Raw genomic sequence first — 24,838 nt, forward strand, 5'->3', positions numbered from 1 at the left:
AGCAGCGCCGGGGCCCGGATCCGAGGCGCCCGGGGCCGCGCCGGGGGGTTCCTTTCGTGGGCCGGGTAGCTCCAGTGCCCACGCTTCCGGGGCTGTCGAGTGTGCTCTCGCCCCGTGGACCGGCCTGTGCCGTTCTCCCGGGAGACCTCTTCAGCCAGGTGAAGACAGCGACTCATGGTCACCAGTCAGTGCCTCCTGGCTGGTTGGCACACTTAGGTGTTGCAGAAGCTAGAAGCTTTGGTTTTGGAGCCATGGGGGTAGTAACTTTTTTTTTAATTAGGAAGATGGCCATGGAGATCGGGCTTGGTGGCTCACACTTGTCATCCCAGCACTTTGGGAGTCTGAGGCGGGAGGATCGTTTGAGCTTAGGAGTTCGAGACCAGCCTAGGCAATATAGTGAGATGCCATCTCTAAAAAAAGTTTTTAAAAACTAAAAAAAAAAAAAAAAAAAAAAAAAAAAAAAAAAGCCCAGGCATGGAAATGCATACCTGTAGTCTCAGCTACTCAGGAGGCTTGAGGTGGTGGGAGGTTCACTGGAGACTCAGAGGTTATAGCAGCAATCAGCTGTGATTGCCACACTGCACTCCAGCTTGGGTGTTAGCAAAACTCTGCCTGTTGAAAACCAAACAACCAAAAAGTGGCCGGACGAGGTGGTTCATGCCTGTAATCCCAGCACTTTGGGAGGCCAAGGTGGGCGAATCACCCGAGGTCAGGAGTTGGAGACCACCTTGGCCAGCATGGTGAAACCCTATCTCTACTGAAAATAGAAAAATTAGCCAGAAGTGGTGGTACACACCTGTAGTCCCAGCTACTCAAGAGGCTGAGGTGGGAGGTTCTCTTGAGCCCCAGAGGTTGTGGCTGCAGGCAGCTGTGATTGTGCCACTGCACTCCAGCCTGGGTGACAGCAAAACCCTGTCTAAAAACACAAAAAGAAAAATGGCCAGGTACAGTGGCTCAACACCTGTAATCCCAGCACTTTGGGAGGCTGAGGTGGGTGGATCACCTGAGATCAGGAGTTTGAGACCAGCCTGGGCAACATGGTGAAACCCATTTATGCTGAAAATACAAAAATTAGTTGGATGTGGTGGTGGGTGCCTGTGATCCCAGCTACTTGGGAAGCTGGGACAGGAGAATTGCTTGAACGCGGGAGCTGGAGGTTGTAGTGAGCCACCACTGCACTCTAACCTGGGTGACAGAGTGAAACTCTGTCTCAAAAAAAAGAAAGGGCATAGAACTTACTTGGTGAGGTTGTACTCAGAGTTAAACAGGGGAGGTGTGTATAGCTTTTACCTGCTTAGCTATTGTGGGCTGTGAATATATTGTTACAGCACAGCTTGTCCAGAGAATCTTGGAAATTGTCCTTCAGCAATTCACACGGGTTTAGTTCAATTTTATTTAAGACGTGTAGGTGGGAGGACTGTTTGAGCCCAAGACTTCAAGTCTGTGTTGAGCCATGACCTTGCCACTACACTCCAGTCTGGGCTATAGGGCGAGACCATGTCTCAAGAAAAAAAAAAAACGAAATGTGACAGGCCAGATCGTCTGTGCCAGCTGCCAAAGCCCTGGAACTAGGTTACTCAGGCAAGGACCTGTCCTTAGGAGGTTTTCTTGCAGTCTCTCACAGCCCAATGAACGTTTTTTGCCAGATGAGAAAAGAATATTACTTTAATTAATTAGTTTATTTTTTGAGACATAGCCTTGCTCTGTTGCCTAGGCTGAAGTGCAGTGACACAATCTCGGCTCACTGCAACCTCTGACTTCCGGTTTCAGGCGATTCCCTTGCCTCAGCCTCCCGAGTAGCTGGGATTACAGACGCCTGCCACCATGCCTGTAATTTTTTAATTTTAGCTGAGACAAGATTTCACCATGTTGGCCAGGCTGGTCTTGAACTCCTGACCTCAGATGATCCAAGACCTGCCTTGGCCTCCCTAAGTGCTGGGAATATAGGTGTGAGCCACTATGCCTGGCCTCTAATCTCTTTTTATAAAGACATTAGTCCTGTTGGAATAAGGCCTACCAATATGACCTTGTTTTAACTTGGTCATCTCTTTAAGGGCCCTGTCTCCAAATACACTCATATTCTAAGGTACTGAGGGTTAGGACATCAATACATGAATTTTGTGGGGACACAGTTCGGCCTGCAATGCCTGCTTTCTGACTGTATTGCTTTGTCAGTTCACCTCCCCTCCTGGGTCTTGATGCCTCATCTCTAGAAACGAATGAGTTGAACCGAGGGCCCTCCCAGCTCATGACCTGCTGATCTGTGTGATGCCAACCTGCCTGCTCCTCTTCTCTCCTACCAGGTTCTTGAAGCTGGTGCGTGCTTCCTTTCAGCCTAAAGGGTTCCACACTGCCAGGAGTCACTGCAAGAATCGGACAGGTGCTGAGCACCTGTGGCTGGCTCGGCATCTTAGGGACCCATTTGTGAAGGCTGCGAAGGTGGAGAGTTATCGGTGTCGAAGCGCCTTCAAGCTCCTGGAGATGAATGAGAGGCACCAGATTCTGCGGCCTGGCCTTCGGGTGTTAGACTGTGGGGCAGCTCCTGGGGCCTGGAGTCAGGTGGCGGTGCGGAAGGTCAATGCCACAGGCACAGGTGGGAGCTCTGCACGGCTGTTGGCACCTTCTGGCTACCCTGAGGCTGAGTGGGCACAGGCAAGCTGCCTCTGCCAGTGGATGTGGGATGGTTGAGCCCTTTTCTGAAAGCACCCACTTCCGAGTTGGTGGTTTAGTAAAAGTAATGATAAAAACAGGATCCTGCCATTTTCAAACTGAAAGACAAGGTAGAAAGGTGCAGTGAAAATGGAGATGACCTCACATGATACCTCCTGGAGGTAATGGCTCCAGCACGGCAGTGTGTGTCCTTCCAGGCCTGTGTTTGCATAGATCCCTCACGTGTTCAAAAGCAATGTCGGGCCATACTCTTCTTGCTAATTTTCAGCCTTAATGGAGCTATTTTTGCTTAATAATACACACACACACACACACACACACTCACTCACTCTTTTTTTTTTTTGGTTCCCCTTCCCCAAGATGGAGTCTCGTTCTGTTGCTGATGAGGCTGGATGCCGTGGCATGATCTCACCTCACTGCAACCTCTGCAAATGATTCTCCTGCCTCAGCCTCCAGAGTACCTGGGATTACAGGCACCTGCCACCACAGCCAGCTAATTTTTTTTTTTTTTAGTCGAGACAGGGTTTCATCATATTGGCCTGGCTGGTCTTGAGCTCCTGACCTCAGGCAATCTGCCCACCTCAGCCTCCCAAAGTGGTGGGATTACAGGTGTGAGCCACTGTGCCTGGCTGCTCTTAATGGTATATTGACCTCTCTCCCCAACAGCACAGCTGAATCGACTCCAGAGCTTTCCAAGTCCTGTAAGCCTTAGGGCTTCCTGGTGACCCCACTGGGGCTGCTGCCTCTGGAGCCTAGAAGAGGCTTCGTGGCCAGGGCTATGGATTCTCCACTCTGGGTGAAGCTGAGACACAGTTTTCATCTGTTTATATCTTAGGGTTTTGAGTAAGATTTTCTATATAAAAAGATTCGCCTGAAAAATGAGATCAGCCAGCCACCCATACAACTTAAGAAACTGTCATCATTGGGAACAGTTACACCCTATTCCATGATATGCTTGTACATTAGGTTCTTTACCAGTTCCCTCACCGTGGGCATCAAGGTTGCTTGTGGCTTTTTGCTGGGATGCGTGTGCTGTGATGAATATCCTTGCCATTGATGTTTCCTGCTGTCAAGCCAGGGTACCTACATGCACTGGCATTTGAACAGGGTAAGACAGTCCACCCAGAGCATTCCCAGATTCCCTACAGTAGGGATACTGGTACCCATTTATTGGTGAGAAAACTGAGGCTCAAGAGTTTTGTGATTTGTTGACAGTGCAGACCTGGAATGCTAGCCCCCTGGATCTGCAAGTCAGCCTCACTGCTGGTTTGCTGTAGGTTTGCCATGAACGCTTGGTGTCTACCTGCATCTCCTGGGTGGTCCCTGCCGATACTTAGGCCAGGATATGCCTCTTCGGGGTTTTGAACAGCACCCACCCCCTTTTTTTTTCTTTTTTTTGGGATACAGGCTCACACTGTTGTCCAGGCTGGAGTGCAATGGCGTGATCTTGGCTCACTGCAGTCTCCATTTCCTGAGTTCAATTGATCTCCAGCTAATTTTTCTATTTTTGGTAGAGACAGGGTTTTGTCATTTTGGCAAGGCTGGTCTCGAACTCCTGACCTCAAGTGATCCGCCCACCTCAGCCTCCCAAGGTGCTGGGATTACAGGCATGAGCCACCGTACTTGTCCTGAACAGCCTTTTTGTTGTTTTTTTAGCTCAACAATTATTGTCTAAATGAGTGAATTTGTGTTGGAAATGTCAGTTCCTTTTCTTATTGCTGAGCTTATCACTGTGGAGTCCTCTGAGTAACTGATTTCCGTAGTTTCTCTTCCCCTAAGTGCTCTTAAGATGAAGCAAAAAAATTTGCCTTGTAGGAGGAAGTGACAGAAGCAGAGCGCGTGGGGTGATCTGCCTGTTCTTTTCCTCCCAGAAGTCACAAGCATGTGGCCAAAGCCGCCTTCGATGGAACCTTCCCAAGGTTGTAACATGTGGGATGTTACAGGAGCAAAAGCTCCGGAGCATAAAGTGAGGGATGAGGCCAGGTGCGGTGGCTCATGCCTGTAATCCCTGCACTTTTGGAGGCTGAGGTAGGAGGATCACCTGAGGTCAGGAGTTCGAGACCAGCCTGGACAACATGGTGAAACCCTCTCTACAAAAAATACAAAAAAAATTAGCCAGATGTGGTGGCATGTGCCTGTGGTCCCAGTTACTTGGGAGGCTGAGGTGGGACGGGTCGCTTGACCCTGGGGAAGCTGAGGCAGCAGTGAGCTGAGGCCAGGCAATGGAGTGAGACCCTGTCTCATACACACACACAAAGCTGATACTTGTTTGTTTGTTTGTTTTTTGAGACAGAGTCTCACTCTTGTGTCCACGCTGGAGTGCAGTGGCATGATTTCAGCTCACTGCAGCCTCTGCCTCCCAGGTTCAAGCAGTTCTCTGCCTCAGCCTCCTGAGTAGCTGGGGTTATAGGCCTGTGCCACCTCGCCCAGCTAATTTTTTTTTTTTTTTTTGTATTTTTAGTAGAGACGGGGTTACACCATCTTGGCCAGGCTGGTCTTGAACTCCTGACCTCGTGATCTGCCCATCTCAGGCTCCCAAAGTGCTGGGATTACAGGCATGAGCCACCATGCCTGGCCAACTTGCTGATATTTTGGTAATACCCCTTATAAAACTAAAAAGATTCCATTGCTTCGCCTACCTAAAACAAGACTTGTTGCCCGTAACTGATCTCAGTGTCTACCTCCCCCCTTCTCCCTCTGTACCTACATTCAAAGCCCCTCTTCACAAGCTCAGTGTCCCCATCTCTCCAGTCCCCTCCACTGAGGAGGGGCGTGGTTCTGTTGAGAAACGTCAGAGTTGATAAGCTAAGGGCACAGTCACAGATTTTCTTGTTCAGTCTGCTTATCAGAAAGGCTGTTCCAATGGTGGGAGAGGAAGGCTTCGTGTTTCATTCCTGGCTTAAACATTAGAAGTCCAGGTATTTTGAAGAGCACCTCATTTTTCAAAGGTGAAAACCCTCAATCTTCAGCCCAGGAAAATGGGACATCTCATGCCTCATTTTAGCTGGATCTCCCGAGTAGCTGAGACTATAGGCACATGGCACCAGACCCAGCTAATTTTTATGGTTTTTTATAGAGACAGGATGTCATTATGTTGCCAAGGCTGGACTGGAACTCCTGGGCTCAAGCAGTCCTCTCACCTCAGCCTCAAAAAGTGCCGGGATTTATTAGTGTGAACCACTGCACGCAGCCAGTATCAGTTTTTGTACGTTATTTTGTATCTGTTCATTTTCCCCATCTTGACTTGTTTCCATTAGTTTCTACATTGAAAGCAATTGGATTAAGCTGGATAATGGATTTATTTATTTAAACCAGAGGCACTTTAAGTACTAGTATATTCTTGTCTTTTTTTTTTTTTTTTTTTTTTTTGAGATGGAGTCTTTCTCTGTCACCCAAGCTGGATTGCAGTGGCCCAATCTTGGCTAACTGCAACCTCCACCTCCTGGGTTCCAGCGATTCTCCTGCCTCAGCCTCCCGAGTAGCTGGGACTATAGGCACGTGCCACCAAGCATGACTAATTTTTGTATTTTTAGTGGAGACAGGGTTTCACCATGTTGGCCAGGCTGGTCTCGAACTCCTAACCTCAGGTGATCTGCCCACCTCAGCATCCCAAAGTGCTGGGATTACGGGTGTGAGCCACTACGCCTGGTCTATTTTCCATTTTAGTTTATAAAAAAGACCACTCAGAGATAAGAACGCTTTCGTAAAGAGTGAGCCCTGGGTACTGAAATGATAGCAGATTTGGAATCAGAAGTCCTCGGATCTGGCCTTGGGTACTGAAATGATAGCAGATTTGGAATTAGAAGTCCTAGCATCTGGCACAGGTCTGCCCATCACTGATGCTGACTCTAGGATAGTCACTTCCTGTCTAGGTCTCAGCTTCTCAGATGTTAAGAACAGCCCTACCTCCCCCACTGTGTCTTTATGGGATGTATAGATAGTGAGAGAAGGGCTGTGTTCATTTATTTGCACATTAGCTCTTTGCCTTGGCCAACGTTTTATTTTTATTTCATCACTATGTTGCACGTACTATATTTTTGTGAAAAGATTCAGAGTATAAATAGGTAACACATTCACCATTTCTTCCTTAGATCTCAGCTCTCCTGTTGGCTTCGTGCTTGGGGTGGATCTTCTTCACATATGCCCCCTGGAAGGAGCAACTTTTCTGTGTCCTGCTGATGTGACTGACCCAGGAACCTCACAGAGAATCCTAGAGCTGCTTCCTGGCCGGAGAGCAGATGTGATTCTGAGCGACATGGCGCCCAATGCCACAGGGGTCCGGGACCTCGATCACGACAGGCTCATCAGCCTGTGCCTGTCCTTTCTGGGCATGACCCCAGACATCCTCCACCCTGGGGGAACATTCCTTTGTAAAACATGGGCTGGAAGTCAAAGCCGCCAGTTACAGAGGAGACTGACAGAGGAATTCCAGAGCGTAAGGATCATCAAACCGGAAGCCAGCAGGAAAGAATCATCAGAAGTGTACTTCTTGGCCACACAGTACTGTGGAAGGAAGGGCGCTGTGAAGCAGTGAGGATTTCTTGTGCCATTTTCATAGCGGTTCAGCTCCTTTTAAGCTCTAAATGTAGGCTGAGCTCCTTCCTGAAGAGTTCCTGGGAGACCTGAGCTGATCTGGGAAATGGAGCAGGACAAGTGGGGAGTTTTTCTCTCTTTCTCCTTCTCTCTCTCTCTCTCTCTAACCAAAAAGAGATGACAAAAGTAAATTCAGGGCCTATGGAAAATGAAAAAGTCCTCTATATCGTGATTTGTTAAGAGAAAGTTACCAGGAAAAAGAGATAGGTGAGGATAGAAGGATGAGGAAAGACAGACTATGGGAAGGATCAGAAGGGATTCATTGAGGCAGGGATGGGTGTGCCCATGTGTGCCTTCATGTGACTTCGTCTTATAGACTGTTAAACTGTCACACAGAAACAGGCGTAAGAACACCATCCACAGGTTTCCAGTTCTTCATTTGGCTGTTTAGAGTAAAGTAGAAAAATCTGGGGGCTGGGTGAGGCTACTCAGGCCTGTAATTCCAGGGCTTTGGGAGGCTGAGACAGGGGGATCGCTTGAGGTCAGGAGTTCAAGAGCAGCCTGACCGCAAGTGCCCACCGTCTCTGCAAAAATGGAGAAACAACCAAACCAAAAGAAAAATCTGAAATTTCCATCTGGGGGACTAACTTCTGTTTTTCTGGTGAATAATCTAGAAATTCTTGCATTCTTCAAGCAGCAAGAGTTCCCAGAGCAATTAGGGAAGACGTATCGTTTGAATTTGTGCATGTATTGAGTGTGCTTTGGTTTGTGCTGGAAATAAATATTGGTGTCTGGGCTCCCAAGACCATAAAGGTAATTGCCAAAGCAAGCAGTGGTGTGGTGTGTTTATTTTCGTTTACTCTTCTAGGAACTTGATGCAGCTTTATATTTAATAAAATAATAGAAATTGCATTATTTTATTATAGAGACTTTAATGCTTTTAAGTTTTGTTTTTTAAAACTGGCTTCCTCAAAGCCGTTTCCTGGAGTGTACTTGTCCCTCAAGAAGAATTTGTTGACTGTAACTATGATTAAATTCCAAGGACTGGTGGGATGTGGTGGCTCACGCCTGTAATCCCAGCACTTTGGGAGACTGAGGCTGGCAGATCACCTGAGGTCAGGAGTTGGAGATGAGCATGACCAACATGGAGAAACCCCATGTCTACTCAAAATACGAAATTAGCCAGGCGTGGTGGCGCATGCCTGTAATCCCAGCTACTTGGGAGGCTGAAGCAGAAAAATCGCTTGAACCTGGGAGGTGGAGGTTGCAGTGAGCCGAGATCGAGCCATTGCACTCCAGCATGGGCAACAAGAGCAAAACTCCATCTCAAAAAGAGCAAAAACAAAAAAACATTCCAAGAACGAGTGGTGGAAGTCTAGAAACTCAGGAATCTCCATCAGGGACCTGGGGCTCAGTCCAGCTCCAGGAAGGAAGCTGCAGGTCAGATGTTTTTACTTTTCATTTTATTTTTGGTTGCAGTCAGGTAGTTAAGTCCAAGGACTCTTGCCCTACTCCACCTCATTCTCTTCTTATCCCATTTCATTCCTGGGGCACACAACTTGGAAGTCATTTTCTCAGGAAGAAGGAAAATTCATTGCAGACCCTTACGAACAGCACCTTCTTAGAGGGAAGCCAAAGGCTGGGCAGAGGTGGGAGGAGGAGAGGAGGAGAATTTGGAAATGAGTAAGGCACACCCTTCTCAGGAAGGATCCAAGTTGCAAGGTAGTTAAGGGTTACCGTAAGAATGGTGGGGCCTGGCCAGGTGCAGTGGTTCACACTTGTAATCACAGCACTTTGGGAGGCCAAGGTGGCAGACTCATGGGGTCAGGAGTTGGAGACCCGCCTGGCTAACATGGTGAAACCCCATCTCTAATAACAATACAAAAAATTAGCTGGTTGTGGTGGCGGGGGCCTGTAATCCCAGCTGCTTGGGAGGCTGAGGCAGGAGAATCACTTGAACCTGGGAGGCAGAGGTTGCAGTGAGCAGAGATCCTGCCTCTACACTCCAGCCTGGTGACAGAGGGAGACATCATCTCAAAAGAAAAAAAATACAAAAATTAGCTGGCATGGTGGTGGGTGCCTGTAGTTCCAGCTACTTGGGAGGCTGAGGCAGGAGAATCGCTTGAACTCGGGAGGAGGAGATTGCAGTGGGCCGAGATTGTTCAATCGTACTCCAGTCTGGGCGACAAAGCAAGACTGTGTCTAAAAAAAAAAAAAAAAAAAGAAGGTGGAGTTTGACCTTACCTCACCTCACCTGGTTGGATGCTGTGCCATCGTTTGCAGAGCACTGGAAAGGTGGCCTAGTACCATAAATTGCATTTCTAGTGGGCCCAGAGAAAAGCAATATAATGGACTGATTCAAGCTGATACTGTGTAGCAAAATTTTGTTAAGAGTCAAGAATCTACTGGATTATGGTGATGGTTTTTGGATGGTATGTGCTTCATTATTTTATTTGGGGTAGCTACAGTGTTGTAGTTTTGGGTAACAGCTACACTTTTGGCAGTATTTTCCTTTTAAATTTTTAGTGTCTAAGATTTACTACTAATTAATATATGTCTTTCCAATTCACTTAACACCTTAATAGGTAAAATATTCAGGTGTTACTAGGGTAAATGCTTATTTTCCTACTATTGAGTTTCTTAAAGGCTGTGATTAGGAGAAACTTTATTAATTTGATCTAAAATAAGTAGAAACCTCTATGAAACAATTTTTATTTTCCTTTACATAATATCTTAGAAATGTATTAAAGACAAGCTATATTTTCCTTACTTGCTTTTGATAGTTTTTTTTTTTTTTTTAAAGCATAGATATCCAGGTTGACAGGCCTCTGAAATGTGAAATTGTAATTTGTATAGATGGCATTACTACGAATCTGAAATCAGTGCTAGGCGTACAAACATGAATTTTTCAATCCTATTATCAAATAACAAGATCTCATGGTTTCCTAATGCCGAAAGAAGATGCTATCTTTTGTACTTGTTGTTAATGAAAGACCTTTTTGTGGGAGAGCTATTTTATAGGTAGTTGCTATTGATGTCTCCACCTGAGAAATAGCCTTTTTTTTTTTATTTTATTTTATTTCTAGAAGTGTTCTGAATTTTAAACTGGAATTCTTCAGGTTAGAAAAACCCAGAATAAAATTGTACCCACAGTGGGCACTCAACAAGTGCGATATTTCACAGATGTCAGAGACTAAGATCTTTTATTATCTTTTAAACAACATGATGTCTCTTTTCATAAAAGACTTAAAAGATATTTGAGAAATGAGGAAATTCTAAAAATAATAAGCTTCTTAGTTAACATGTCATAAAGACCTCTGGCAACTATATGAGGAGAATTTTGAAAACTTGTCCACTGGTTTGACTTTCTGACTGTATCCTTGATGTTCCTCAAGCACTGGTTCATTCGTTCCTCCCTACCTAACTTGAGGCCCATCATTCCCTGCTATTTGTCGTCTAGCCAAATCTGAAAGGCCCTTCATGTTTAATTATCATTTACCCAATCGAGTCCTAAAGTCAATTAAAAAAAACCCTCAATATTCTCTTAACTCATTTGTCCTTTGAGCTAAAAGCAAAGGAAGGTAGATTATAGCCATCATTTCACCCTCACAAGTCAATGTTGAACTTTCCAGACATTTGAGAATCTGACTGGCCTACCCTTATAAGAGCAGTTACAGAAACTGCAAATTGAGTGAAACCATCATCTGTTTCTACTTGTCAGTACCACCTTTGTCTCTTTCTGTATACATTAGCCATTCTGTGCTCTCCAGCTAGTTCTAAAGCTGTTGTGTATAGTGGAAATAGATAAAGTATGATTTTACAAATCACATAGGTTATTGCCATGGAAAGAGAATGTTTTAGCTTCACAGTGCTTAAAGAGGGGCAGAATAATGAGAACAAATCTCACAGGGAATGTACTCTATAGAAGAGGTACGTTAACCATGTAGTAAGTGAGTTCCAAAATTATTAAAAATCTAGTTGCTCAGCTAGGATAGGAGCAGACCTCTGTGGAGGGTAAGTCTAGTTGAAGTTTGAGGTGTACCTTTCTACAAGTGGTTTTAGAGGGAAGCTGGGTGCACTGCCTATGAACTCTGCCCTGAAAGGAGCAGAACCATTCAATAAAAGATCGTTGTCTAACACCACTGGCTCACCCTTGAATTCTTTCCTGGGTGAAGCCAAAATCCCTCCTGGGCTAAGCCCTAATTTTGGGGCTTGCTTGTCTTGCAACATCTGGCAACCACAAAGGGATGAATAGAGCAATCAAGAGGCAGTGACCAACGAAGAAATAAGACAGTGGAGACAGTGGCAATAGAGCTTGGTGGAGAGGCAAACTCAAACAGTGATCAAAGCTGCAGGGCCAAGGGCTTCTTCAAGAGTCATCTTTCCTGGGCAAAGCCAAAAATATTCCTGGGCAGTTTTGGGTCTTGCTTGTCCTGCAACAAAAAGAAGTGAGACAGCTGCTTTGTTGTAACGAATTGTGGGCTGAGTTGGATGAACTTGTCCCAAATCTGGTTGTGATTGTTGAGTTAGGTAAGCATTGCAAATGTTTGCAGATGCATCTGTCAATACCTTCAAATTGCTACCTTTGTTTTAGTGAGTTATGTCTTAAGGGGCCAATTTCTGCTGCGTATGGAACTACAGAATCATCTACTGTACATTGGCCACTGGTAGTTAAAAGGGCAAACTAACGTGTGGAGCAGTTTGAATACCAAGCACCATGGGACACATTTTTCTCTGTAATCCTCAAAACTGCTCTGTAAGGCCAGGCAATGACACCCCCAGTTTATGGGCTGCAAGGAGGGTGTAGAAGTTAAGAACAAAGACAGGCTTAAAAAGGAATCTCAGCTCCCTCATCTTCCAGGCCTATGACTATGAGCAAGTGACTTACTCCCTTAATTCAATTTTGTTATTTGTAAAATCAGTCTCATAACAACACTTGCGTTACAGTTATTGATATGGTTAAACAAAATGGTCTACCTAAAGTGCTTAGAACAGTGCCTGCCACATAACAAGATGAGCTTATGCTCATCAACTCAAGCACTTTGCCAGGCATTGTTCTGAACATGCATTACATGTATTAGTTATATGTACTAATTCAGTTCTCACAACAACCCCATGGGACAGGTACTGTTGACATGCCCATTTATAAATGGAAACATTGAGGCACAGAGAGGTTAAATAAATTACCTGGGGTCACAGAGCTGACAAATGGTAGAGCCAGGATTTAAAGTCAGGCAGCTTGGTAGCAGAGTTTCTGCATTTCACCATTTCATTGCACTGTCACTATACACTGTTGGTAAAGAAACCTCAACAATGATTAATTACTTTATTATGATGAGTATGAAAGATTCAGAAGGCTAAGTGACCTCAACAATGATTAATTACTTTATTATGATGAGCATGAAAGATTCAGAAGGCTAAGTGACTTGCTCAAGATTTTACAACTATACCTGGCAGAACCCTTGCAGTATGAGCCTAGGTTGTCTGGTTCCCTAACTCATGCTTGTTCTGTTGTGTTTCTTTAAGGGGAAAGGAATGAGAGGTGCCTACTTAGAGATGAATGTCTGCAGGGAGCATCTGGACAGAGTATGTACAGTCACTAGGAGTTGGTATAGAAAGGATAGTGTGGTGACAAGTTATGCCTGCCGCAGCAGGAGCAAGGGCTTCAGTCAGGTAGGAGCATCTATCAATTTGTGATCAGAAAGGAAAGAGGAGTACACCAATGTTCCTAGTGGCTTTATTTGTAATAAGTAGAGGATACTTTTGTAAAAAATGCTTTATTTGTAAGAGCCCCAAGCTGGAACCAACACAGATGTGTTTCAGCTGGCAAATTAAACAAACTGTGGTACATCTATACTGTGGATTGTTCTCAGCAATGAAAAGTAATAAACCATCAACACATGCAAAAACTTGGGTGAATCTCCAGGGAATTATACTGAGTGAAAAGATCCAATCCTAAAAGATTACATATGGTATAATTCTATATGATATTAAAGTGACAAAAATTTTAGTAATGGAGAACAGATTAATAATTGCCAGGTGTTAGGGATAGGGGAGGAGGTAGGATACGTGTTGTTTTAAAAGGGCAACAGGAGGGATCCTTGTGGTGATGGAGTATCTTGACTGGCGGTGGTAGTGGACACATGAACCTACACATGATAAAATGTATAGAACTAAATGCGTGTGTGCATGCATGTAAGAACACTGAGGAATCAGAGGAAGACAGGTGGATTATATCAATATCAGTATACTGGTTATGAAAGGATACTTAGTTTTGCAAGCTGTTATGGGGAGAAATTGGATAAAAGGTACACAGAATTTCTCTGTTTCTAACAATTGCACATGAATCTACAATTATCTCAATAAATATTTTAATTATTTTTTAAGGAAGAGAAGGGCTTTTATGCCAGGGAGCCAAAAGCAAGCAATGTGGCCCACTCCCCGGGAGTGGAAACAAAGACCTAGTGGGTCCTCTGGCCCATGTAAGTGTCCCTATCATGAGCCCTCAGAAATAGGAATGGTGGCAAGTGTGGCTCAGACTGGCTCCTCTCAAAAAGCAGGTACATTGGGAACCAAAGTGGGATGATAGGAGTGCAGGAGTTTGAGAAGTTTTCCTGAGGGATTCTATCATTCTTCATTGAAATCCACCAATTTAGTAGAAAAGGTTATGGAATTCTGTTCCCAGCATCATTAATGCCATATGCTGCATTAAACAGAAGAAGGAAACTCTACAAATTAAATGAAGCCTGCCCAAGACAGCTGGATACTAATTCTGACCTGACCCCTACCTCACAGGATTTGTACTGAGATACTTTCTATTAATCATGTTAACAGCTAATATCAACTGAGTAGTTACTACATGCCGGGCCACTGTGCTGAAGGCTGTAAACACAGTATCCTATTTATCTTCACAATAGTCCCACAAAGATGGAGCTACTCTCATCTCTGTCTACAGATGAAGGCACTGTAGCCTGCAGGAGTTAATACATCAGCCTGAGGTAATGTGGTGCGAGGGTGGTAGAGTGGATTGAACCCCTGTTCTGCCTGTGTACATAACCACTGCACTAACTGCTTCTCAGTTCTTAGCCATGAAAAGAAGAGACTGAGCCAAGGGGTTTGGATTCTTGAGTGATGTTGACCCAGTTAGCTAATTCTGACCTGAACTTAGCAGGAGACAGTAAAGAAATAATTTAAGAACTGCCAATCTTGCCCTACAGGGAAGAAGACAAACGTGGGCAGGTTGAGGGATAGAGGCAGCCAGCACAGACAGCGTAACAGAATGATTTGTCACCCTTTGAAGAGATGTGACTTTTAGGATATCCTGTTATATCCTGATTCGATGTGAAAAATAAGCCCGCTCTTTCCGGTAGAGCTTAGGGTCTATAAAAGGTCCCATTCATTGAATGCATGCCTGTCTCTTCATTATCTAAAATAGGGAAGTTGGAAGACAAAATATCTGTGAGCTGGCTCAGTCAAGTTCACGAAGAGCCCACCTGGAAAGGCAACTGGTCCTGTTAAGAAGCCATAGGAAGGAAACCAGGACAGGATGCACCAAAGGTGAAAGGTGGGAAAGAGATGCCAAGACCCAAATTAAGAGGACAGAGAATCAACAAACACGACAACAAATTAAAAAATAATGAATATTGCTGAAGTTTTAATTTTTTCCTGCATCTTGTAGTTCCTTGGGATTGAAGGAGGAGACTTTGGGTGGTTCTTACTTCTTCTATATTTTCAAGGCTCCATGGTCCCCCAAATGGAACTGGGTAAGGGACCATTGCCACCTAGCATAGGCAGCCCCATTAGCTGTGAGTGATCATTTAAAATCCACTTCAGCTTGTAAGCTTTTTCCTGTTCGTTTCCACTTAGGAAGCAGGACAGCATATAGGTTTAAGAGCAAGAGTGAGCACTGGAGCCAGAGAGCCTCAGTTCAAGTCCCGGTTCCACTGTTCATTGCCTGTGTGTCCTGCTTAGCCAATCTCTCTGCACCTCAGTTTAACAATTGGTAAAATGGGATGGTACCCACTTCACAGGGTTGGATAAGGCAATGAACTCCATTGAGGGAGCACTATATCAATGTTAGCTATAATTGTTTCAGACTATAAGATGGCAGAGCATATTCTGAGACCCCAAAGACTTCCTCATATTCTGCCAGGCAGATTTGTTTCTGTTTTAATTGTATGGCTCTGGGACCTCCTGAAGGATGAGAGTGGAGAAGGTGGGCTTCTTGCCTTAGTCTTTTAACTTTTCTTTCAGTGCCTCAGTTTCCTAATCCATAAATGAGAATAATAACATACTCTTCTGTTTGCCTTGTGATATCTTATACACCTCTTAAGATAATGTATATGGAAGTACTTTATGGAGAATAAGGCCTGGTGGTGAGGACTAAAATTGTTAAGAGATATTCGTTTTTTTTCATTTTCTTTCATATATATATATATATATATATATATATATATATTGTATTTCAGGTTCTGGGGTACATGTAAAGAACATGCAGGATTGTTGCATAGGTACATACATGGCAATGTGGTTTCCTGCCTCCATCCCCATCACCTATATCTGGCATTTCTCCCCATGTTATCCCTCCCCAACTCCCTATCCCCCACCGTCCCTCCCCTAGTCCCCTCCAACAGACCTCTGTCTGTGATGATCTCCTCCCTGTGTCCAGGTGTTCTCATTGTTCAACACCCGCCTATGAGTGGGAACATGCGGTGCTTGATTCTCTGTTCCTGTGTAGGTTTGCTGAGAATGATGGTTTCCAGGTTCATCCATGTCCCTACAAAGGACATGAACTCATAGTTTTTTATGGCTGCATAATATTCCATGGTGTATATGTGCCACATTTTCCCTGTCCAGCCTATCATCGATGGGCATTTGGGTTAGTTCCAGGTCTTTGCTATTGTAAACAGTGCTGCAGTGAACATTCGCGTGCATGTATCCTTATAACAGAAAAATTTATAATCCTTTGGATATATACCCAGTAATGGGATTGTTGGGTCAAATGGAATTTCTATTTCTAGGTCCTTGAGGAATCACCACACTGTCTTCCACAATGGTTGAACTAATTTACACTCCCACCAACAGTGTAAAAGTGTTCCTATTTCTCCACATCCTCTCCAGCATCTGTTGTCTCCAGATTTTTTAATGATCTCCATTCTAACTGGCGTGAGATGGTATCTCAGTGTGGTTTTGATTTGCATTTCTCTGATGACCAGTGATGATGAGCATTTTTTCATATGTTTCTTTGCCTCAAATATGTCTTCTTTTGAAAAGTGTCTGTTCATATCCTTTGCCCACTTTTGAATGGGGTTTTTTTTTTCTTGTAAATCTGTTTTAGTTCCTTATAGATTTTGGATATTAAGTCCTTTGTTAGGTGGGTAGATTGCAAAAATGTTTTACCATTCTGTTGGTTGCTGGTTCACTCTAACGACTGACTGTTTATTTTGCTGTGCAGAAGCTGTGGAGTTTAATTAAATCCCATTTGTCTATTTTGGCTTTTGTTGCCAATGCTTTTGGTGTTTTGGTCATGAAGTCCTTGCCTATGCCTATGTCCTGAATGGTTTTGCCTAGGTTTTCTTCTAAGGTTTTTATGGTGTTAGGTCTTATGTTTAAGTCTTTAATCCATGGGTTAATGATGACCAATCTGAGGCTGTGTTCTCCACTTTTAAAAAATGTAAATAGTAATACCTGCTTCCCAGAGTGAGGATTAAGATGATAAAGCCCTTGGAACATGGTACCAGTATAGAATCTGCTTCTCCCACCCTTTGCAGTCCCCTACCGTCATCACGTTTCCTAGTTAAGGAATCCTCATTTGGATTTCTGGGTTGGGAGTGTGAGGGGGAGTGTGCTTGTCGGGTGAAGTAAGCCCATGACCAAGCCTCATTCTAGCCACGCAGTCAGTTTCAGCTGCAGTATTATGGTTATTTCCTTCATTCTAGAGTCAGAACTACTGGTTGGGTCCTATCCTTTTTTCTCCCCCACCTCCCCGACTTTGTGAACAGAGTTTTGCTCACATATTTGATTTAGAGAATGGCAGGAAGGGATCCTGAACAAAGCGTTTGGAGGCCAAATGATATTCCTGTGATCACTAGGCTTCTCCTCAAAGAAGATGCAGCCACTCATATTTCCATACCCAGCGCATTCGCTCGTGCATAGACAAATAATACAGTGAAAACAGCCAGCTTCTGGTGAATTCCTGCTGATACAGGCAAGGTCAGATGGCATCTAATAGCAGTGGTACCACTTTTGATTTGTACCAGATTTATAAAGAACTTCCACGTAAGCAGTTCCACTGCTATTTTAACATGAGGCAACTGAGGTCCCCAGGAGTCAAGAGAGGGACCAAAGTGGTGAAATGGGCACCTTGTGGGTTTTTTTATGAGGCCCACTCAGCTTCCTTCATAGAGTGGAATCTCACACAGCAGATGAAACTCTCATTTTAGTGGATCACACAATAATTTCTCAGCAGACAGAAAAGATACTTCCTGGTGTGAGGGCTTTGTCTTCTTCACCCAGGTGAGAACCTGCCCCTGATGTGAATAGCAATGGCCTTGATTGTGGTTATAGGGCTCTGGAGGGGCTTCTCACATGTGCAGTTGCCTGACTTTCTATATATAGTACAGTGTTAAGATCAAGAACTCTGGGATCAAAGTGACCTGGGTTCAAATTCTGGGTAAACTACTGCCAGCTGTGTTACCTTGGGCAACATACTATCAAAGCTGTACTTCTTCACTTATAAAATGGAATAAAATGAACACATACCTTACAGGAATGTTATGGCTGGCTACTCAATTTGTAGGCCCCAGTGCAAAATGAAAATATGGAGTTTCTAATTCAAAAAGAAAAGAAGGCTGGGTCTGGTGGCTCATGCCTATAATCCCAGCACTTTGGAAGGCTGAGATGGGTGGATTGCTTGGGCTCTGGTGTCTGAGATCAGCCTAGGCAACATGGTGAAACCCCGATGCTACAAAAAATACAGAAATTACCTGGGCATGGTAATGCATGCCTATAGTCCCAGCTACTGGGTGTGGCGGGGGGGGATGCTGAGATGGGAGACTCCCTTGAGTACAGGGAAGTCCAGGCTGTAGTGAGCCGTGATGGTGCCACTGCACTCCATCCTGGGTGATAGAATGAGAACTTGTCTAAAAAAAAAAGAAAAAGCTTTTTCCTTTTGTCCGCAGTGTCATTGGTCTGCCATTGTGTTTTTATTTGCTATTTAATGTTTTGCTCCCTCAGGTGTGGGGATAGTTGCCAGGTAAGTGCAGGTACTTGTAGGTACCTGGGCCCTACCTAAGTGCACTGGGCCACGGGGGAACTGAGGCTCCATGTCTCAGCACGTGTTTCATTGTCCCATTGGACTTCCGTTACCAAGTAGGAATTCAAAGATAAAATTATTAAACGCTTCAAGATGGGACCACAGGGATTAAACCTCCAAATGTTGGCCTTTCTAAGTGTGGTGTTGAGTGCCTGAACTGGTTGCATATCCATGAAGGCAGACCTGAATATTCCTGCAAAACATTAAGCACAGTCTCTGGTCCATAGTAAGGACTCAGTAAACGGTTGGTAGAGAGAGTCAATGTTGTTCACTCATTGGTCACCTTAGGAATCTCAGCTCAAGCCTTCACTTGAGATTTGCACCTCCAGCCTGGCTCAAGGAAGAGGCAGGGAAGGTATTATTGTCTTTGTACAAATGGGAAAACAGACCCAGAGAGGGAATGGGCCTTGGCTACATTCAATCTGTACTTAGTAACGGAGTCAGAACTGAATGGTGATTTCTAGACTCTCAGTCAGTGCTGAGCAACTCAAGCTGAGGACCTAGTCTGGATTTTGATACTGGGTAATTCTGAGTGGCCATAGCATCTGTCAGGGACTGCAGCCAGTGCCCCAGCCCCTAACGTAGCTTTCCAAACCCTGGTTCAATACCAGCCTCCTCCAGAAAGCCTTCCCTGCCAAGAACCTCCCCAGAGTATTTTTTCTTTCATATGCACGTTTATTCAAAATTTATTCATATGAAATATAGTTTTATTCCCTCTGTTTCTTACATTACCAAACATTATGAGCATGTTGTCTAATAGTACAATAATATTTTTAACCTTATTTTTAATAGCTTTATATTTCATTTTAGAGAAGTTCTAATTTATTTGACCAGTCCTTCTGTAGGACATGCAAATGGTTTCTAATTATTTTTCAGTTACTAAAGTGAAATGTACCAAGTTCTTAAGAGGATGTGCTTTAGAGGCAAACTGTTTTGGGTGTAAATCTAGGTTAGATGTGTGAGCCTGAGCAACTAGTTCACCTCTTGGAGCCTCAATGTCTTTGCCTATAAACTCAGAATATTAGCACCCAGCTCATAGGTTTTCTGAGGATTAAATAAATTAACATATAAATAGTATTTAGGAAATAAAATGAGTAATTGCCATATATGTATTAGCTAATATTATTCTGTTATCTCTATTACTTTGATAATGCTCTAGTTGATACCATTTTACGTACATCTTTGAACATATAAGTGATTATTTCCCAGAAGTTGCATTACTGGATCTGTCTCCACAATTTATGGAAGCTCCCTGAAGCTGACAGGGAGATCAGAAGGGCTGAGGTTGGGGTGGGGTTTAAGGTTAAGCTCCAGGCTTTGGCTGGAAACATTTGTCATGATGTGAGTGTGATGCAGGGGACATTTGTACAACCAGTTTTTCCGCTTCAGGGCTGAAAACAGGAAGGATAGAGAATATAACATCCTTCTAGAGAACCCCAGAAAGTATCTAGTGGGCTAGCAGAGAAAGCAGGTTGTGCTCCAGAATGGTTAAGTGGGTATTTTTCTCTCTTCCTTGGTTCCTGCCATGACTAAGGAATTTGGGCCTTGGATGCATGAGATTGAGATGATATTGGATGGGACCACTGAGTCATAAGCAGCCAGGGATCTGTGACAGGGCTGCCACTTCAGGTATAGGAACAGGGAGAATTAATGGCTGCTTTTGTGGTTGCCTGCCCCCAATAGCTCCTTTGTCAACAGTCTTCCATGATGGATTTGTGGCTTCAAAAGTAATTTGTCTTTGTGATGTCCCTTATACAATGCAAATATCCAGGGAAGATGAGTATTTCACAGAATGAGAGAGTCATAGAATTTGAGAGATGGAAGGGAACAAATTCCATCCAATATTCTTTTAGAACAGACATTCTCCAACATTCATTTGTGGATCAGAATCCTACATGGGAATCACCTAAGAGCTTAAAAAGGTGTGTTCGTAGGCCCATACTTAGTCTAATTTAGGATCTTGGGTGGGTCCCAGGAATCTGCCTCTTTAAGAATCTGCCTAGGACATGCTAATGCAAGGAAGTTATACTTTGAGAAACTGTTTTATTACATCCCCAGCAGTTGGTTACTTCTAGTGTTGGGGAGCTCACTGCTTTGGGAGACAGCCTATTCCCTTTTTGAATATGTCTGACTATAATAAAGTTATATTTTATATAGAGCTGGAATCTGCCTCTATATAAATTCCACCTGCTGGCCCTAATCCTACCCACTAGGGCCACATAGAAAATGTCAATTCCTCTACCCTTGGATGGGCAGTGGGACTTGATATTTACACACCATGAGAGTTTGTGAGTCAAAGGCGAGGTAGAAGAGAGCACCTATACCTCTGAGTTGGCTGTGCTGTGAGAAACTCATCTCCCTTTCTTTTTTTTTTGAGATGAGGTCTCACTCTGCTGCTTAGACTGGAGTGCTTTGATACCACCTCTGCTCACTGCAGCCTGGACCTCCTGGGCTCAAGCCATCCTCTCACCTCAGCCTCCTGAGTAGCTGGGACTATAGGCATGCACTACTGCGATGGGCTAATTTTTGTATTTTTTGGAGAGATGGGGTTTTACCCTGTCACCCAGGCTGGTTTCAAACTCCTGGATTCAAGTGATCTGTCCACGTTGGCCTCCCAGTGATGGGATTACAGGTGTGAGCCACTGCACTGAGCCTTATCTCACCTTTTCACTTGGTATGGATGCCTCCTTTTAAACTCAGGCTGAGTGGTCTTCAGATCAGAGGGCAGACTTCCTGTGGAGGAGGAAAGGAGTAATTGGGAAAGTCAAGGGGGCTGTGGAAACTGATTCCCACGCTCCAGGGATGCCAGGGGGCTGAGCAGATGCATGGCCAAGTGTGGGACCTGGGTTCTTCCTTGAGTTCTCTAACTCCCTGAAGGATTTTGAGCACCTCTCTGCCCTCTTGGGCTTCAGTTTTCCCTTATACAATCATCCTTCCAGTCCTCATCATCTGCAGTCCCATTTTTTAATGCCCTGTGCTGTCTGCTCTGGGCAAGTTTTTTTGTCGAGGGTGGTAGGGGGAAGGTGTCAGGGTTCTTAGGAAAGAATAAAACAATCCAGGCTGAGAAGGAACACTCTTGCTGAGAAGGAACACATCCCACAGAGCTGTGCTTGTGGAGTTCAGGGCTGGGTGGATTAATGAGGAATGGAGATGTAGGCTTTAGATGGCTGTCATTCCTGCTCCGAAACAAGGTGACAGGGCTGCGGGTCCCTGGAGCCTGTGCTCCCTGGGCTGGAGGGATCCTCCCTGGGGGGGAGTCTGTCTGAGGAGCACCATGTGAAGCCCTCCCTGTGGAGGGGTCCCTTCAGGCTTGTGTGCTCTTTGAGGCTGCAGCATTGATGAGGGAGACATAGGATAAGAGAACAAGGAGGCATATGCAGCTTCAAAGGGGCTTGATTCTGTCCCCTACCCTAGGCTTGACCCATCTCTCTCTTATATAGGGGGATATTTGAAGAACTCTGTGTGGACACTGACTCCCTGTGAGTACTTGGGAAATTAATCTCTCTGAGCCTCCATTTCTTCATTTATCAAGTGAGCTAACAATGTTTATCTCATAGGGCTGATGTGCTCCTCAGGTAAAATAATGTTCATAAACCAGCTGTCTATATTAGAACGTCCCAGGAAGATGTCAGGTGCTGTTATTCTTTGTTCTCATGTTGATGTGCACAGAAGCAATACATCTCAGCTGAGATGGATTCTGTCCTAAAGTGTGAGTTCCTGGGTTCCTGCTTAGATGAGTTTTTTTTCTCTGTATCCTAGGCATGTCCTCCAGGGGGCTGTGAGTTGGGGTGCAGTGGGAGAAGGGGCCTTATCAGCAGGAAACTATCTCCAGAATTGCCAGAAATCTGGATTAAGAGCTACAGAAAATGTTGTCTGTCAGGTAGTCTGGAGCCACAGATAAACAATACTGGGGTCAAAGGGCACATCAGCTATGAGCAGAAATAAATGGTCACTGGGGAGCTTACATCTGTAAATTGTTGAATTTCAGGTGCACTAGCTTGTGCATGTCACACGTACATGCATCATAGGTGGTTATTCTCGTGTCATTACATTGTATCAGGTGGCCACACATCCATTCCAATAGCCGACAGGAGCCCCAAAGGCTGACCCCAGGCTGTGCAGTGCTTAGCAGGGGCTCTGGGTTTTTCCTGGGATGTCAGTGTTGATGTGGGAACTGGTATGTTTCCCTCATTCACAGTGCTGCCCTACTTGGCAGGCCTGAAAGGAAGGAGTCTGAGGTTCTGGTCTCACCATAGCACCGATTTTCTTGTATCATTTTAGAAATGTCATTTTCCTTCTGTGAACCTCAGTTTCTTCTTCTATAAAATGGGTTCATAATCCCTTCCCTGCTCACGTTGGAAAATGGCAGGGAGGCTCTAATGGAATAATATGACAGATATGAAAGTGCTTTCAGAAAGCTGAAAACTAACAAACCATACACGTATAAGAGGGAGGGGAGGGAGGATGAAAGGTAGACAAGGAGGAAGCAGATCCTGATCACTGCAGGTCATGTCATCAAGCCAGCCTCTCACCTGAGCCTGTTTTCTCTCCACCATTCCCTCCAGGGTTTGGCAAAGATGATTAAAAGAGGGCTCAGCAGAGAGAGAAGGGGAAGCTGAAGAGTAAACTCCGTGGGAATCCCCACATGCCTTGGCCATGTAACCTCCACCAGTTCCCTCCTGCCTCATCTTGGTAAAGTTTGTTTTTTTTTTTCTGCTTGTCACACAAAAGCAGAAAGTGATCACCAAGAAAAAGAAGAAATGCTTTAATTCACTGCCAGAACCATTGACAGGGTGGCTGGAGCTCAGGAGGGATTGGAGAAGGGGCAGTGTTGGGGAAGAGGGAGTGAAGGAGGAATGGTTACACAACAAAACTGTCCGCTTACACCAGCCACGACTTTTGTGTTCATTTTTGTTTTCTCACTTCATTTAGGTCATTTTGATACAGCGCAGTAACAACCAAACACCAATATTTATTGAGCACCTACTATATGACAGTCATGATGCTTAGAGCTTTAATCTCAATTATTTAATGTAACCTCAAAACAACCCAACAAGTCTGTGGTTTCATCATCTACCTTATTAGATGAGCCAATAGGTTTGGCGAGCTTAAGAGACTTGCCTGAAGTCAACACAGCTGTGGGGTAGGTGAGTGGAGAGGAGAGCTTCGGATATGGCGGTTTGACTCTGTTGCACATCCACACTCCCAACTGGTTCACTTCCAGGTCCAGCGTGTCTTGCTCAGGGTCCTCCATGCAGGCAGGTGATTTTGAGCCATTATCTCAGAGCTGCAGTTTTATGAAGAGCCAGGGAAGGACTTGGGGTGTGTGAAGCCAGTTACAGGAACCCAAGTGTTCTGATTGGCTAAGCTGACTCTTCTCACCGATGGCCCCCTTTCCCAGTCCCCATCAACCTAATACAAATGAGCTGTAACTAGGTCAGAGCATTCTGGAATGAACTCAGCTTGACCACAATCCTGTAGCATCAGCAGAGTAGAGTAGGGTAAAAAATACTGTCTGGTCCCAGGGGTGGGAGATGGGTTCTGGTTCCCAGCCCTGCCCCTGAGCAGATGGGAGACCTTGAGCACATGTTAATGCCTTTGTGGCTTTAGTTTCTGCACTGTAGTCCTAGAATTAAAAACCCTACAAATAAAACTCTTTCGGATTCCAGGGTATTTGGCTCCATCTTCTGGTCAGTTTTTGTCACTGTGGCTTTCTGCAGTATTGTCTGTCATCTACTGTGGCCTGAGAATTTTGAGGCTTCTAGGAAACTTTCTGGCTGTGGTGGGTGGGAGGTGGAAGAGGACAGCACCAGAGTTATCCTCAAAGTCGAGGGAATTTCTGTGGTCTTTGGGTCACATTGACGCTTATTGTTCGGCCTTCTGCTGATAGTGGCTGGTGGAGACTCAAGGAGGGATCCAGTGATGCATAAGGCCGTGTTAGAGCGGGGAGGTACATTGGAGACCAGTGATTTAACCTCCTCAATGTATAGATGAGGAGACTGAGGCCATCTTCACCTGTGGAGAAGCCGAGTCTTGCTCCAGGTCACACACATATGTTCCAGGTTTCCTGACGCCCAAATCCGTACTGTCCCCACTCTGTCTTGCTGCCTCCTCTTTCTCCCTGGTTTCTATCCCAGCTGGTTACCTCTTCCCCTTGCTGCTGAGACAAGGCCCTCTGCTTAACAAACACACTGCTCCATCCACTTGCCACCATAACAACCCGCTCCCTCCTGGTCCTAGCTCCAGCCTTGATGAGGTGGAGTGCCCCACCCCCATCTCTCCAAGCCACAGCTTTCCTGGGGGAATGAGGACATGGAAGGA

General features: G+C 44.9%; 2 protein-coding genes across 3 annotated transcripts in view; one reads left to right on the forward strand and one right to left on the reverse strand.

The window, feature by feature from the left end:
- Positions 1 to 20,873, reverse strand: part of NUDT1 (nudix hydrolase 1) — a 28,546-nt gene extending 7,673 nt beyond the window's left edge. For both annotated transcript variants that reach the window (XM_032259813.1, XM_032259812.1), the window contains exons 1-4: positions 20,869 to 20,873; positions 11,344 to 11,355; positions 6,569 to 6,572; positions 6,128 to 6,135 (exon numbers count right to left, since the gene is read on the reverse strand). The gene's annotated coding sequence lies outside the window, so the exon portion shown is untranslated. The remainder of the gene's footprint in view (positions 1 to 6,127; positions 6,136 to 6,568; positions 6,573 to 11,343; positions 11,356 to 20,868) is intronic.
- Positions 1,941 to 8,123, forward strand: MRM2 (mitochondrial rRNA methyltransferase 2). Its single transcript, XM_032259811.1, has 2 exons — positions 1,941 to 2,593; positions 6,762 to 8,123. Exons 1-2 carry the CDS (start codon positions 2,269 to 2,271, stop codon positions 7,202 to 7,204), a joined length of 768 nt encoding a protein of 255 aa, XP_032115702.1. The 5' UTR covers positions 1,941 to 2,268; the 3' UTR covers positions 7,205 to 8,123.
- Positions 20,874 to 24,838: the final 3,965 nt, after the last annotated feature.

Source organism: Sapajus apella, unplaced genomic scaffold (genome assembly GCF_009761245.1).
Source record: "Sapajus apella isolate SASKATOON/1434 unplaced genomic scaffold, GSC_monkey_1.0 scaffold112, whole genome shotgun sequence".
NCBI classification, from domain to species: domain Eukaryota; kingdom Metazoa; phylum Chordata; class Mammalia; order Primates; family Cebidae; genus Sapajus; species Sapajus apella.

Coding starts and splice junctions, on each gene's coding strand:
- MRM2 (XM_032259811.1), top strand. CDS start 2,269: ATGCCAACCTGCCTGCTCCTCTTCTCTCCTACCAGGTTCTTGAAGCTG. Junction 2,594..6,761: donor GGTCAATGCCACAGGCACAG/GTGGGAGCTCTG, acceptor TTTCTTCCTTAG/ATCTCAGCTCTCCTGTTGGC.